Raw genomic sequence first — 16294 nt, forward strand, 5'->3', positions numbered from 1 at the left:
ATCATTTAACTTAATTTTAAATAAATTAGTCTATGATGGCAGTTTGGAAATTCCTCAGTCTGACAAAGAAAACACAAGATTTTTCTATTTTTTTTTTTCAAGATAATCATCTTACAATTGGATACATTAGACCAATGACTTCCCAACTTTTTAATACCCATGATATAATGCGATTTGACCAACTCTGCAAAATAAATGGTTGCCACAGCTTTCATCTCATTATTTTGTTGTGAATTTTCTCGTCTAGCTACCAATTTCTTGAAGTTAGAAAATAAGAAGTTATTGCTGGGCGCCAAATATGACACACGTGGAAGCATTTTGAAGCCTATGGGATGTAGTTAGCAACAATCCAAGATGTGTGCACAGGTGGATTATTGTGGTGAAAGATCACTTTCGTTTTGGCCAGATGTGGCCTGAATATCATTTTTCAATTGGTCCAATAATGAAGCATAATAATTTCCTGTGATATTCCTTCCTTTCTTTAAGTCATCTATGAGAACCATACCATGAAAATCCCAAAACAAACTGAAGCTAGAATTTTTCCTGCAGATGGAACCATTTTCACTTCTTTAGCAAACTTTAACCCGCTTCCCTTAATGCACTTTCAACTATTGTATGGTTTCTATCATGTAATGATAAAGCCATGTTTCATATACTGTTATAAAATGTCATAGAAACTTAGCGAAGTTGCGTTTAAATAAATCTAAACACCCTTCAAAAGTATTCAATCTAATGCATTTTGACCAAATGTTAGCAAATGCTACACCCACCGAGCAGAAAGTTCATACTCAAAACATTGTATAAAATGTAACGGACACAGTCTATCGAGATGTTTACAATGTCAGCAAGCTCGCATATCTTCAGTCTGCAATTATTTTATACAGAATTGAGGATTTTTGCAATGATTTCATTATTCATAATGGGTTTGAGAGTCCCAAACAATCATCATTCCATTTATTTTGGATGGATACACGACCATGTTTAAATTCAGCCATCTACCTTTTTACCGTGGAAAATGAAGGGGAAATGAAGGCTCCTTTAAAGTGGAATCTAAATCTCTTTTGTAAATGTGCTCCTGAGTAAACCTTTTAAAACAAAGTGCTTTGTAACACCTTGAACTGCAATTGTATCCAGAAAATGTAAAAACTTGTTTAATTTACTCAATCTCTACTAATAAGCAACTAAATGCACACGTTTAAACTTCACACCACACTAGTTACAGGATCATACATGATAGGTATCATAATCATTTGATCATACTTACACCATATATGTGTTGGAATGCGAACTTTCCAAACAGCTCTGCTGCATATCTTTCAAATTCTCAATAAAATTACTCTGATGTCATTGGAAGCACAGAAAACTCTTCTGCCTAGGTTAAAGTATTATGTCATAAAGTAAATGCTGGCAGAAATTCCTGGTTTGATAGAAGCATATAGTGTTTTGTTTTAAGAATAAATGACTTTTTTTTAGGAAAAAGAGCATACCCAAAAAAAATAACCTTCAGAAAAGTTAGAATTAAGTGTTAGCAACAGAAAGTTAAAAATTAAAATTAACCTATGGAAAAGGTATTTTCTTATAAATAAATATTAGTCTACATAATTTCTAATTAATAGTACCAAATAAAGATCTAACAGACCATTTTTATATCCTGAAAATTCATTCTGACTTCTAATGAAGCCCTAAAATCCATTTCTGACAGTTGGGAATATATATTACATAGGCATAATAAATAGTTGATAATGATGGTAAATACAGTATTGATATTAAATAATATACTTTCATTAAAAATTTGAACTATTTTTATCAAAAAATAGGTTTTAATGTTTTTAGACAATACATATTGATTATTCCCCTCTAGTTGTGACTAGAGTCACGAGACAAGAAGTTCATACCAGTAATAGCAAAAGGATTTGCCCCTAAATTATCTAGTTACAGTATTACGATGTGAATTTTAAACTCTATCAAATTTGCTTTGGTTTCTCACTTAAAATTTAAACAGTTTTATAAGAAATTTATTTTAACAGAACGGTTCCATAATTTCAACAATTAGAGGATAGAAATAAAATTGATGGTATGCTATTATCAAATTATTTACTTACTTTAACAAAAGCAAAAGTCTGATGCCCTCTGTAACAGCTGCCGATGGACGAAAATGAATTCTGTAGGATGAAAAAATGAAAATGAAAAAATGTTATGCCTGACAGGGATATTCAAACCCACATCTTCCAAATGAAGGCAGAGATGCTACAGTCTGCCAGATATATATATATATATATATATATTATAAATATTTTAAAAATACGTTTGGAATATGTAAAATAAATTGTTAGGGATGTAGGGGGTATACCGAAATGAAACGACTAGCACTAGATAGGGAATCTTGGAGAGCTGCATCAAACCAGTCAAATGACTGAACACAAAAAAAATAATAATAATACAATATATATATATATATATTTTATAATAATTTTGATAAGTATGGCCCATTGGTATATAAAAAAAAACCGCTTACAAACAAATGAATTTGACGCGTTCAAGCGCTTTCGGAATTAAATTCCATCCTCAGGAACTCACATTATTCGTCATATTTGTAACAATAATTAAAACTTCACATGTTAATTGTATGAAAGTTGTGATATTTGTGTAATTATAGGTATTGATAGCGACTGTAATTTAGTGATAATGAAATGTAAATTGGGATTTAAAAACCTTAGGAAAAGGTGTCAGATGAATTGGTGGAATTTAGAGAAGCTTTAGGAAGAGGAGGTAAAGAAGATTTTTGAGGAGGACATTGCAAGAGGTCTGAGCAAAAAAGGTAAGGTAGAAAATATAGAAGAAGAATGGGAGAATGTTAAAAAGGAAATTCTTAAATCAGCAGAAACAAATTTAGGCAGAACAAAGAAAACTGGTAGAAAACCTTGGATAACAGAGGATATATTGCAGCTGATGGATGAACATACAAAATATAAGAATGCTAGTGATGAAGAAAATAAAAGGAACTATCAACAACTAAGAAATACTATAAACAAGAAGTGCAAACTAGTGAAAGAAGAGTGAATTAAAAGAAGGTGTTCAGAAGTGGAAAGAGAAATGATCATTGGTAAAATAGATGGAGCATTCAGGAAAGTTAAGGAAAATTTTGCAGTACATAAATTAAAAACTAATAAAGTGTTTAACAAAGATGGTACACCAATATGTAATACGAAAGGTAAAGTCGATAGATGGGTGGAATATATTGAAGAGTAATACGGAGGAAATGAATTAGAAAATGGTGTTATAGAGGAAGAAGAGGAAGTTGAGGAGGATGAAATGGGAGAAACAATACTGAGATCTGAATTTAAGAGAGCATTAAAAGATTTAAATGGCAGAAAGGCTCCTGGAATAGACGGAATACCTGTAGAATTATTGCGGAGTGCAGCTGAGGAAGCGATAGATAAATTATACAAACTGGTGTGTAATATTTACGATAAAGGGAAAATTCCATCTAGACTTCAAAAAGAATGTTATTGTCATAATACCAAAGAAAGCAAGAGCAGATAAATGTGAAGAATACATAACAATTAGCTTAAATACTCAAGCATTAAAAATCTTAACTAAAGTTCTGTACAAAAGAATTGAGAGGAGAGTGGAAGAAATGTTAGGAGAAGACCAATTTGGTTTCAGAAAAAGTATAATAAGGACAAGGGAAGCAATTTTATCACTCAGATTAATAGTAGAAGGACCAACATACTTGGCATTTATAGACCTAGGAAAGGTATTTGATAACAAAGACTGGGATAAAATGTTCAGCATTTAAAAAAAATTAGGGTTCAAGTATAGAGATTGAAGAACAATTGCTAACATTTAGAGGAACCAAACTGCAACAGTAATAATTGAAGAACATAAGAAAGAAGCCATAATAAAAAAGAGGGAGTCCAACAAGGTTGTTCCCTATCTCTGTTACTTTTTAATCTTTACATCTTTAATGATGTTAAAGAGCAATTTAGATCCAGAGTAACGGTATAAGGTGAAAAGATAAAGATGCTACGATTTTCTTATGATATAGTAATTCTAGCTGAGAATAAAAAGGATTTAGAAGAAACAATAAACAGCATGGATGAAGTCCTATGCAAGAACTACTGCATGAAAATAAACAAGAACCAAACGAAAGTAATGAATGTAGTAGAAATAATGTAGATGGACCACTGAATATAAAAATAGGAAGAGAAAAGATTACAGAGGTAGAAGAATTTTGTTATTTGGGAAGTAGAATTATTAAAGATGGACAAAGCAGGAGCAATATAAAATGCCGAACAGCACAGGTGAAATGAGCCTTCATTCAGAAATATAATTTGTTTACATCAAAAATTAATTTAAACATCAGGAAAACATTTTTGAAAGTATATGTTTGGAGCATAGCTTTATTTGGAAGTGAAACTTTGACAATCGCAGTACCTGAGAAGAAAAGCTTAGAAGCGTTTGAAACTTGGTGCTATAAGAGAATGTTAAAAATCAGGTAGGTGGATAAACTGACAAATGAAGAGGTGTTGCAGCAAATTGATGAAGAGAGAAGCATTTGGAAAAATATAGTTAAAAGAAGAGACTGACTTACAGGCCAGACTGAAGGCATCCTGGATTAGTCACTTTAATATTGAAGGGACAGGTAGAAGGAAAAAATTGTGTAGGCAGGCAACGTATGGAATATGTAAAACAAATTGTTAGGGATGTAGGATATAGGAGGTATATCGAAATGAAATGACTCGCACTAGAAAGGGGATCTTGGGGAACTGCATCAGATCAGTCAAATGACTGAAGACAAAAAAAAACATTTTCTTATCTTATATTCTTATTTAGATGTCATTCTTACCTTATTGGACCATGGGATGACTTGTTCATGCTGTACATGATGAAAAAGGAATAAAAATGCTTAAGAACACAGAGGATTTTGTTACAAAAAAATAATTCATTTAATAGGTAAAATGATATGAATCTAACAAACAAGGATCACAAAGCTCCAACTGAACACAGAAATGTTTATTAAAACTGTAACAATTGGCTATAAAAAATGCTAAATATTGGTTATAGCCAGATAAAGTAAACTAAAAATAATTAACTAACCAACAAATTTAAACTTTTTAAATGACTTTGATGAAAATAGCTGCATTTAAAGTATTTTGTGTCCTAAATTCAAAAATTATATGCAAAATCTTTAACATGTACATTTTTTTTTGTTACAGAGGTTGGAAGGTTTGACTAAAAACAGAAGACGACATACTTTTGCAATGCAATGTATATTGAATAAAAAATTTATACGTTTATCTAAAACATGTTAAACTAATTAAAGATGTTTTACTAACCACCATATGCAGTAAAAAATATAAAAAGTACATACAGTGACAAAATATTTTACTCTTTCTCTTGTGTTCAGTAAAACCTTCTCTTTTTAAAAACCAGTAATAGTTGCCCATTGTAAAGGGTCCCAGCATCCATTGATTGTTCTGATGAAATCTCTCTACTTGTTTGTCACTTACTGTATTCAAATCTTCCAGAAAAAAATCCAAATGAGTGCAAAGTTGCATTTTTAGGGAAATGCGACATCTTAGTTATTCATAGGCTTTTAAGAGTTCATCTATGCGGGCTTTATAGTTCTAATCTATTTTATTAGCCAGAAATCCCTTCACTACACTCATAAAACAGTTCCAAGCTGCCAATTCTTTATCATTTAATTTTTCAATAAAAAGATCACTTAAAAGTTTCCTTATTTGAGGCCCAATATAGATTCCATCTTTTAGTTTTGCATCACTTAACTGAAAAATAATTCTTTTAAGTACTTGAAACCACTACCTTTTATATACGTAGCTTTAACAAAGTTTTTCATTAGTCCAAGCTTAATATGGAGAGGCAGGAGAAGTAACTTTTTGGATCAACGAGGGAAGCATACTTTATATTTGAAGTACCTAGTTCAAAAGAAGTTCTATGAGGCTAATCTCTCTTAATGAAATGTTTTTTTGTTACTCAGGTGTCCCATAGGCATAAAAAACAATACTTTGTAAAACTCTCTTAAAGTCTTGAAGCAATATACTTATAACTTTTACAAATATGCCACTGATACTATTCATATTTAACTTTATTTAGTATGGGAGCCAAGTTATCATAGTTTACTTTCATTGTCACTGAATAAGCTAAAGGAGTAGATGGTTTTTTGTTTTAATGATCCATTATGAAACAAGACTGCCTTTAGGATATTTTTGATGAATCTATGAAAATATGCCACTTAGAACATATGTTCCATATTAAGTTCATTCAATAAACCAACAATAACATAACATAACAGATACACAGCGATCCTTCCATTATATAAAAACCTGAAAATGTGAAATTCCATTTTTGGTAAAATGAAACTCTTATGTTTTTGTCGCAACAGGTTTCACTGTTGAAGTCTGAAACCATGACGTTCAGCTTTTTGTTTTGACAAACCTAGGTCACATACCATATCATTTAATTCATTTTGAGTTATTAAATGAGGCTTACTGGTGGTTGGTAAAAACGTAGAGTCACTACTAATGGTCTCAGGAAATTGTGAATCACATCCTGATGAAGAATAAGAACATTGAGAAATGTAACATTATCCAAGCTTGAAGGTGCAATTGGCACTAGTAATTCCGGGCTGTGCAGAATGGACCTTAGTGCTGATGGGAAATTTGGATACTCAATTTTTCCCTTTTGCTTTTTTGAATATCTCTCTTTTAGTAATGCAGAAGTAGTAATCACTTACATAGTCAGAAGGTTCTCTCCATACTACAAGAATAGCAAACGGCATAAAAGTTTTCTTGCCATGCATCCACTGAACTAGATTTATGTTACAACTCATGCAGCAAACATGAGGAATCCATATTTGCCTTGATATTCAATGTGGGACTTAAAAATATAACTATGGCTTTTTTTACTTCCTGAGACACAAATCTAGTCAGTGACTTTAAAGTAAATCTTCCACATATATAACAAAACTTATCTACTGAATTTTTGTGACATTGATGACTAGAACTTGCCATTTTATACAAAATATAACAAAATCACTATAAAACACTTGACTGTATGCAAGACAGAATCAAACTAAATTTTAAAGAAACATAAGAGAGTCTATAAAGGCTCATAGAATGCAGTGGGAATACCCAGTAAAGCCAGGAATTGTAAAAACAATTCCATGCAATTCAAAACAGGTTACAGGTACTCTGAAATGGAATGTGGTAGGGCATTTTTGTGAACAGATATTTTAATAACTAGCAAAATGAAACACAAAAAGAGCATTTTCATTAGCGATACAAAAATCATGTCATCCAGTGTAAATCAGTTCACCATTATCTATTTGAAATAAGACAGGGGAGATAAATTTGTTATATATAATTTTTTTTTATGTTAATAATGTAATAATTTTTTCAGGTCTCAGGAATTGTGATTATTGTTGTGGGAGCAGCAGCACTACTTGATGTTGGAGAGTATAGCCATTTTTTAGAAAGCAAAGTACTTGCACCGCCAATAATATTAGTTATTACTGGAGTTATAGTGTTTCTGATTGCATTTCTTGGGTGTTGTGGAGCAATTAAAGAAAGTTACTGGATGCTAATTGCTGTAAGATTATAAATAAGTTTTTATTTTACAGTAGATGTGATGAACTGTTTTAGTACCAGTTCATACATCTAAACTAAATAACATCTAGTACCTATTTTAAAACATCAAAAACTGTACTCTCATTTCAGTTCCAAGAATTACTAGGAAATAATTTTTATCTTCAATTTATTCAAATTTAAATGCATCCTTTGCATTCACATTGTAATTTATATTTGCATATGTAATACATATTTTCATGCACTGTTATCTGTATACACTGAAACGGCTTCCAGTGATAATCAACACTTCTCTCTTAAGTAATACATTTAACAATTACATACATTCTTTGAAAACTTTTTTTAATTAACAAACATCAGTAACAAAAAAGACATTATAAACTACTTAATAAAATAAAAACTATTTTTACATTATGATCATATACTCATTTTACATTTGTATCTACCACAAGTTAACAGAAATACTTTAATAATTTAAAAATCTGGATGAACAAAACTAGATATTAAGACAGAGTCTGTAACAAAATTGTATATAAATTTATAACCACATATAATTTTTATAACCACATCAATCAGGATAAAACTAAACTTTCTGAAAGGATATGTATAGCATTGATTTTCTCATGGTTTTTTAATTTTCATTCCTGGTAAATCAAATTACTTAATTTTATGGTAATCAATTTACAAGTAATTTACACACATTAGAGATTTTATCAGTTATACATTGAATTAGAGATTGCATTATTAAGAATTGATTCCTTGTCAAACAGAACAAAACGCAAGGAAAGGGTGGCGATCCTTTTCAAAACGTGTATTTTTTCTTCTAGTAGAGCAAGAGCCAATTGGAGATTTATGCCCAATGAACTGCTGTGTGGTGAAGGCTTTGATAACCTAATATGCCCGTTTATGACAGAACTGTTGGTAACGTTTTACTGAGGGTAATATTTTTAATGATGTAATATAGAAATTGATGTGATTTTCTGTTCTTGTTTGTTGGTATTCATTTACATAAATGATTCATGTTTACATTCTGTATTATACACCATAGATGTTACCAGTTTCGTACTAACTAGAACCTTCATACTTGTTAAAAAACCGAATTAATTAAATTTAAGAAATTCTAGCTTGTGACATATCTTAAATCTCTTTAAGTCTGAAAATATGCTTTTAATGAAGTCCAATTTCATTCTTTGATAATTATGTTTTAGTTATAATTACAGTTTAGTTGTAAATTCGTATTATTTTTTTATTTTTACCCAGAATACCCCACTGTGTCACTGATCTCTATATAACTGGATAGGGGATCCTTATGGTGTAAAATACAAATTAAGTGTTTAATATTGAAGCTACCTCAGCGCCACAGAATGAGCGGCTGAGAACTAAATAAAACCACTGTACACTTGTGCAACTATAATCATGATGGTAGGGATGTTTATTTTACTTAAGTCAGATAACCAAAAGAACCCACCAGGTTGGTCTAGTGGTGAACACGTCTTCACAAATCAGCTAATTTTCGAAGTCCAAAGTTCTAAGGTTCAAATCCTAGTAAAGGTAGTTACTTTTATGTGGTTTTGAATACTAGATCATGAATATGGATGTTCTTTGGCGATTGGGTTTCAATTAACCACACATCTCACAAATGGTCGACCTGAGACTGTACAAGACTACACAAACGAAAGTTTATAAAAGATAAACAGTGATTAAAAGTTTACAATAATACACTTCATTTCATTTACACTCATACATATCATCCTCTGAAGTAATCCTGACAGTGGTTCCACAGGCTAAACAGTAGAAAAAAAGTAATTTTTGCAACACAAGCAGAAATTTACAGACAGTTGTAGAAAATATATATAGAAATCTAATATATAATTATACAGAGATCAGCGTTCAAAATACAAAATTAGAACACTTCTACTGCGTTGGTTTAAAACATGGTTTTATCCCTACTCTAACACTTACCTCTACACATGCGCCATTTCATTTTATTTAGTTCTACCACTCATTTAGTGGTGCTAGTTTATGCTTCAAATTTTACTAATTCCAGTACAGGGGATCCCCTATCCAGTTATATGGATATCGGTGCATTGTGTAGATAATGCTGCAGTTTAATATCTTTGTTTCCCATTCTCTTAGTTTATAAGTAGACGTTTCTTATGGTTTATGTAAGAGTCGATTAGAAAGAAATGGAAGAATTAAATAAAACCTCCATGGACCACTGAACTTTGCCATACTCCTTGTTCTATTGATAATTTCTACAAGAATTATTTTATTTACTAAATTACATAATAGTATTTCATTTACCATTTTTATTTATATCTCTTCATCTATCATTATCTGTTATCCGTGTTAATATTATATTTTCTAAAACTTAACAGACTATTTATTTACCCCTTACTTTAAATATAACAGTAAACTAAAACATTGTACTTTAATTGAGAGAGTTGTCTATCTAGTTTGTGTATGCTGTATGCTTTATTTCCCTAATGCAAGATATATTCATTCAAATTTAATCATTATGTAATAATTTTAAGTTTTAAATGTTTATTCAGTTTGCAGTACTATTGCTTGTAATATTTATTGTTGAAATGGCTGTTGGTATTGCTGCAAGTGTTACCAAAGATGAATTCAGTAATGCAATGAGGACTTCACTTAAAAAATCAATGAGCAATTATACTATTAATGATTTAGATCGTAAAGCATGGGATACAGTGCAAAGAAAGGTAACATTTTATCTTATAATATTTCTAACTTGATTTTTTGTTATTGTAACTAGTACACTGAAGACTATGGGTTTAATTATCAGTAGAGCTTGATAATTTTTTATGTTGCTGCATACTTCATCACTTACACAGAAATTATTCATTAGAGCTCTTTTTTTTAAAGGTATCATGCATATTACATAAAACCATTAATTTTTAACAAAATACAAACCAAATTTGGTTTAGCTTAATATCCTTTAGTTACGTCCCAGAAAAATATAATTTATAAGTAAGTAGTAAATTTATTAAACATTACAAAACATAATGACTATATATGAAACTATTTAGTTCCCTATTTACAACATCCTAGCAGAAATCTTTTAATCCTTCTCAACACAACAAATCATACACGTCAGTAAAATATACTAGAAAAAGTATTCTGATGACACTATCTGATTATTTCTAAACTTCTGTTGGCAAAACAATACAAAACAGTATGAAAAATTCTTAATATGCATAAACAAAATACATCATGAATGAAACTTTACAACTTTGTATGAATGCAATAAAGAAAACATTTTTCATTATAAAAAAAAAAACAATTAGCAAAAGCAATATTTCAATTCATTGTACAAGATGTTGTTGCATGACAATACGTTATGATAACACTAAAATTATAAACGATCAGTTTCAAATTAATGGAGAACCTTTTCTTCATTTAAAATATCTTGCAATTTCAATACAGGATTTGATTTAGTACTACTTTTATTTACTGTTGAAAAGACTTAGCATCTATAGTATTAGAGAAGCTGCTTATAATTTCCTAAAGTTATGACTTTACCAATTGTAAACAGGTTAGTTTTTTCTTTTGATAAGAAGTGCATGTAAATTGTAAGTTTTCACTTAAAGATCCTCACAGGGAAGTCTCCTTGGCCATTGCTTTTCTTATTGTTTATTAATAATTAAAGATTCTGAATTTTCATAAACATAGGGTATAGAAATGGCATCAGATATATAATTAAAATAGTGCAACTATAAGTACGAGGTCCGTTCAGAAAATAACTTAACATTTTTAAATACATGCCAACAGAGATATTTAGTAATGTATGGTTGGCTACATTGTGTTCCGAATAGCCTCCTCTTGGAGGACCACGTGAACATAACCAGATGTTCTTAACTCATTTAGTTTTCGTGTTATTGTTATTTGAGTCCAACGTGTTAAAGTATTAGCAATTTTTGTATTGTTTTTTTTATATTATCCTCTTTGCAGATGACACATCTATATATGTATCCAAAGATAATTATTTAAAAGGACTTCAAAATATTATGTCATCAATTCAACAAATTACATTGGATGTATATTACACTCTAACGGCCTTCAAAACAGCTCAAAATAAAATATACTGCACGTTCAAATTACCACTTTATAAAACATTTACTGATTATTTGTTTTTGTAATACAATTATGAAGTTTTGAAGTTTCAGAAATACATATCTTTAACATAATTGATGCATAATTTTCTGGAGCATTCCATATACACGGGCTGTTTACACTTTATGCACATGTTGTTAGGTTTTCTGTGTTTTGTATATAAACATAAAGAACAGTTTTTTCTTTTTTCCACTTTATCATTGGCGATTGTAGATGAAGTATCAGCAATTTCCCTGTCTTCTGTTCCTCTTGCTGTACACTCAAGAGTGATATATTTTTCGATCAAGCTCCTACATTCATTAGAGATTTTTGGGTTTTGGAGCCGCTCAAAGAGGAATGGAACCATCATCTATATGGCTAGTTTTTTAATAAAAATATTTATTTTTTGCACATCACTGGCTACAAAACACTGATCTACTATGAAAGAGTTAACCATATTTATGGCTACCATGCCACTCAGTATACACAATGGCCAGCGAACATCTTTTCTTTGTGGGGAGTACACAATGTAATGGAAATCCAAAGTATCCACCCCCCCCGCTTTTGTTCTATTGTAGAAGGCTATACTCTCCGGTTTGCCTGTTTCTTCATCAATTCCATTGCTACTGTACATACTTGATACAAGAAGGATAATGCGGTTGCTCTACACTTTCCAAGAGAGGAGTGTCATGCCATTTGAAAAACCATAAAGCGTATCATTCAAAAACCATAAAGCGCTGTCGACAAGTAACCAGAAATTCAGGGGGGGATCCCCTTCCTTTTCTTTTTGAGGTGCCAACATAGGTGAGTCCTCGCTTTCTCAGCTTGAATGTAGCTGAAATAATTGTCGGCAGTTATGTTTCTATTTGTGCCATGGAGGGGCTTTGAAGCTTGAAGTAAGGCCTGAGTAGACACCATGAGATTTTTCTCTTCAAGAGACAGAGTTTTGCCGTCTGAGCCTCTACCCTGATAAATGTAGGAGTTGTATAAGTGGGACTTTTTGCACTCATTAAATTCACTGATTTGATGCTGTACTTTACTGGCTTGTTTGGCATATAGGTAGTGAATTGGACGTTTTCCTCTAAATGGCAAAAGCATTTCAACTGTGCAATGTTCACTAGGAACAAACATTTTTTGATAGCTGCCCATCAGAATGATAAAAATATTAGATATTGGGGCAGCTAGATCCATAGCCTTCTGAGTTGTTTGTGTGTAAGGATTATCAAACTCTAATGCCTCTTATAGCTGTGAATCTGCTAACAGACATAGCTGCTCTAAATATAGGATGCCCGTTACTTTATTGAAAAGCGAACTACCACTTTGACAGTTGGACTTAGTGATGAACGAAAGCACCAGCATGCCCATGAAAGTGTTCAGTTCTGAGTAGGATAAGTCCTTGTGGTAGCTCAAACTTTTTTCTCCCAAACGTGCTCTGACGAATGTGAAATGGAGGTTTGCATACTTCAAAATTTCTTCCATAATATTTGGAAAAAAAAATTGGTCCCAAACTTTTAGTTCTGTAGGCGAATCTCCCAGAATTTCTTTACTGTAACGCGTAAGTCCTGGCAGCATGTGAAGATTTATGATGTTCTGAGCGGGTGGCCTGATTTGATTTCAACTTGGAAAGATCTTACTGCATTATGTTCCTGAGCTGCAGCCTCCACTTTGTCATCAACATAGTCTTCACTTGAATCTTCATTTTCTAATTCAGACAGAGGGGTGAATAATTTGGATCTTCTTTACTGTCATCAGAAGTTAGTGGATCAGGAATAGGTGTTTCTGATTGAATCTCAGCCAGCCAAAATAAAAAACAAGTAAATAAATATTTTAGTTATTTTTGTGCAAGAAAAAGTGAGAAAAATAAAAAATGCTATTCAAAACTAAGTGTAACTAGATAAAAATTAAACTTACACAATCATCAACTTCAGTCTCATACACTTCATCTTCTATATCTGTCACTAAAAGCTATCTCACCGTCTCTGCAAATCCAAGATCATCTGTACAGTAAATATTCTTCCTTATATCTTTAGAACTAGGTTGATCCATCTAATGTTAGAAAAGAAAAGACTTAGAGAAACAACTAATATGCATGTTAATAATAAAGTGATAAGCATGTAAACAAATATCGATATAAATATTATTGCAACAGAGCCAGCAAAGAAGAATAAGTCAAAGGATGTTAAAAACTACCCACCACTTGTAGGACTCTGAGGCACATGTAGGTAAAAATTACCATCCATCCCCTGGGCTCTGTGTCACATGTGGGTAATATTTACCAGGTGTGTACAAAGAAGGCTTACCTGGCTTCCAAAGAAACTTGATAAATAAATACCTCAGCACTAGGACCGAGAATAACTGGCACGAATTTACATGGGGCCTTTCTCCTGCCCAACCATCAGGTTGGCCAATACAAAAAACACAATTTCCCTATGGGTAATTTTTACCTACTTGTGATAGTACGGGTTAAGATATATAAATAGGCTGTCAGATCATTATCTGGTATCCATAAGTACAAATCATGTAGACTGATATTTAGGACATTAAATATGTTAACTTATCCTTGTGATTATATTTATGAATGTGCCCACCCTTGCTAACAGAATAACCACTTATTCTTAGAAAATAATAATAACCTCAAAAATCAGAGAACAGAACTGCTTTCATGAACTTCAACACAATACTTTAGCTAAGTAAATACCTTATTAAGCTTTCATTGACATTTTTCATAAATTACTGAACCTTAAAAAAAAATCTCATCAGTTAATTAAAAAAATTATAAATTAGTTGCACAAAGATATTTTTTTACAGAAACAGTAGAACTCTGCCCCTGAGTTTTTAAATAATATTAATCCAAAAATTAAACAAAAAACTTGATTTTTTTCTCCTTTCAATGTGCTCAAGTAATTTTCATTATCTTTTGAATTGTGATTAATTTTTGTAGTTAATTTTTATATTAATTATCTTCACATACTTACCTTAATATTATTTAATGTGTTTATATTTTAAATAATTAATATGTATTTAATCATATCTATTTTATACTTTAAAATTAGTTAACTCTGCCCTAAGGATTGGGAATCTAGCTGCAAGCAATAGAGCACATCCCTGGATTGCGGGTAGGGGTGAGTTATTAATATGATGGTCAGCTATGATTAAAAGGATAACCTAAATAAGTAATAATGACAGGCAGCAGCAGTCTGAGGCATTGTGGAGTACTGATTAAGGGGGATGAGCAGGGCACCTACAAAATAACATATGAAAATGTCAGGACAAATATCTGCCACCACTAAAATAAATTGATAAATACCTTTTACACAACAGTGAAAGTTGAGATCAACAAGATCAGCAGTGTATAAGAATAAAAAAACCTCTATGACTTACAAATATATTGTAACACTGGATCTGGGCAACTGGCTTCCACTAAACCCATAATTTCAATAGTTGCATAACAGTAAAAAATCAACTATGACTACTCCAAGTGGTAACTGGAAACATGAATCTATTGTTGCTATAAATAGCAGTGTGGGGCTAGATTCTGGAGAGCCCCAACCACCATGCTCAAAGGTATTAGAGCCTTCTAAAAACCCTGCACACTAATTGTAAATCAAACAAACATAGACTCGCTCTTAAAAATCTATAAATTCAAGCATCTCACCACAAAATATTAAACTCCCAGAAAATCTCAGTAATAGCATTATGGGAGAACAAGTACATAGATACATAGTACAGCTTTCAATCAGACAAATTTTAGAATATATAAAAGTAAACCAGAAATATGGGTCAAAATAAACCTGCAACATGGGCACAGCTTTTGCAGTAAATCAAACCATAATAAACTCGGGCTAGACTTTAGATCAACACCAAACATCCTAATAATGAAACATGCAAATAAAGTATTCAATATAATAAAAGCATATGCTCCAATAAATGCAGATATTAAAATTAACCCACAAAAAGTACAAGAATTTTAAACCTCCTTGAAACTAAAATGGACCAAGTCCCCCAAAAGTATGTTAAGATTCTACTAGGAGACTTCAATGCCCAGTTGGGGCAAAATGAGAGAACTAGAAGTTAGAAAATATACAGCCTACAAACAAACCAACAGGAATAAAGAAAGACTCATCTCTTTTTGTAAAAAAAGATCTCAAAGTAATGATAACATGTTTTAAACTACTCCCAAAGAGAATGAAAAGATGGAAATCTTTCTGTGAGAAACTTGGCCAGTTCCAAATTTGATCGTGTTGCCATTTCCGCACCAAACATCAAAGAAATTATGAACACTAAGCTCAAGAAAGGTCTTAAAGTCGACTCAAATCATTACTTGATCTCAGTCAAGATGAAATTCTTCCCACCATGAAAAAACAGATGAACGTAATCCAAGATCCTAAGAAAAGATCCCAAAAACTCCTTGGTAATAAACAGATGTTTAAATAAGGCTCAAAAATCTCAAAACTGGTTAGAGTTAAAGAAAAATCTTATAGAAACAACTCAGAAGATAGCCCACAATGCTAACAAACATTAACACAGTTGGTGAAATGAACAGTGCAACAAAGCAATCCACCAAAGATCACAAG

General features: G+C 31.6%; 1 protein-coding gene across 1 annotated transcript in view; it reads left to right on the forward strand.

Annotated features, from left to right (window-relative positions):
• The window catches only part of Tsp47F (Tetraspanin 47F), a 79999-nt gene that overhangs the window by 41262 nt on the left and 22443 nt on the right, over positions 1-16294 (forward strand). The window contains exons 2-3 of the mRNA XM_075362065.1: positions 7423-7611; positions 10160-10330. Of these exons, the coding sequence (XP_075218180.1) occupies positions 7423-7611; positions 10160-10330 (360 nt within the window). The remainder of the gene's footprint in view (positions 1-7422; positions 7612-10159; positions 10331-16294) is intronic.

The sequence above is a fragment of the Lycorma delicatula genome, chromosome 4, assembly GCF_047948215.1.
Source record: "Lycorma delicatula isolate Av1 chromosome 4, ASM4794821v1, whole genome shotgun sequence".
Taxonomy (NCBI): domain Eukaryota; kingdom Metazoa; phylum Arthropoda; class Insecta; order Hemiptera; family Fulgoridae; genus Lycorma; species Lycorma delicatula.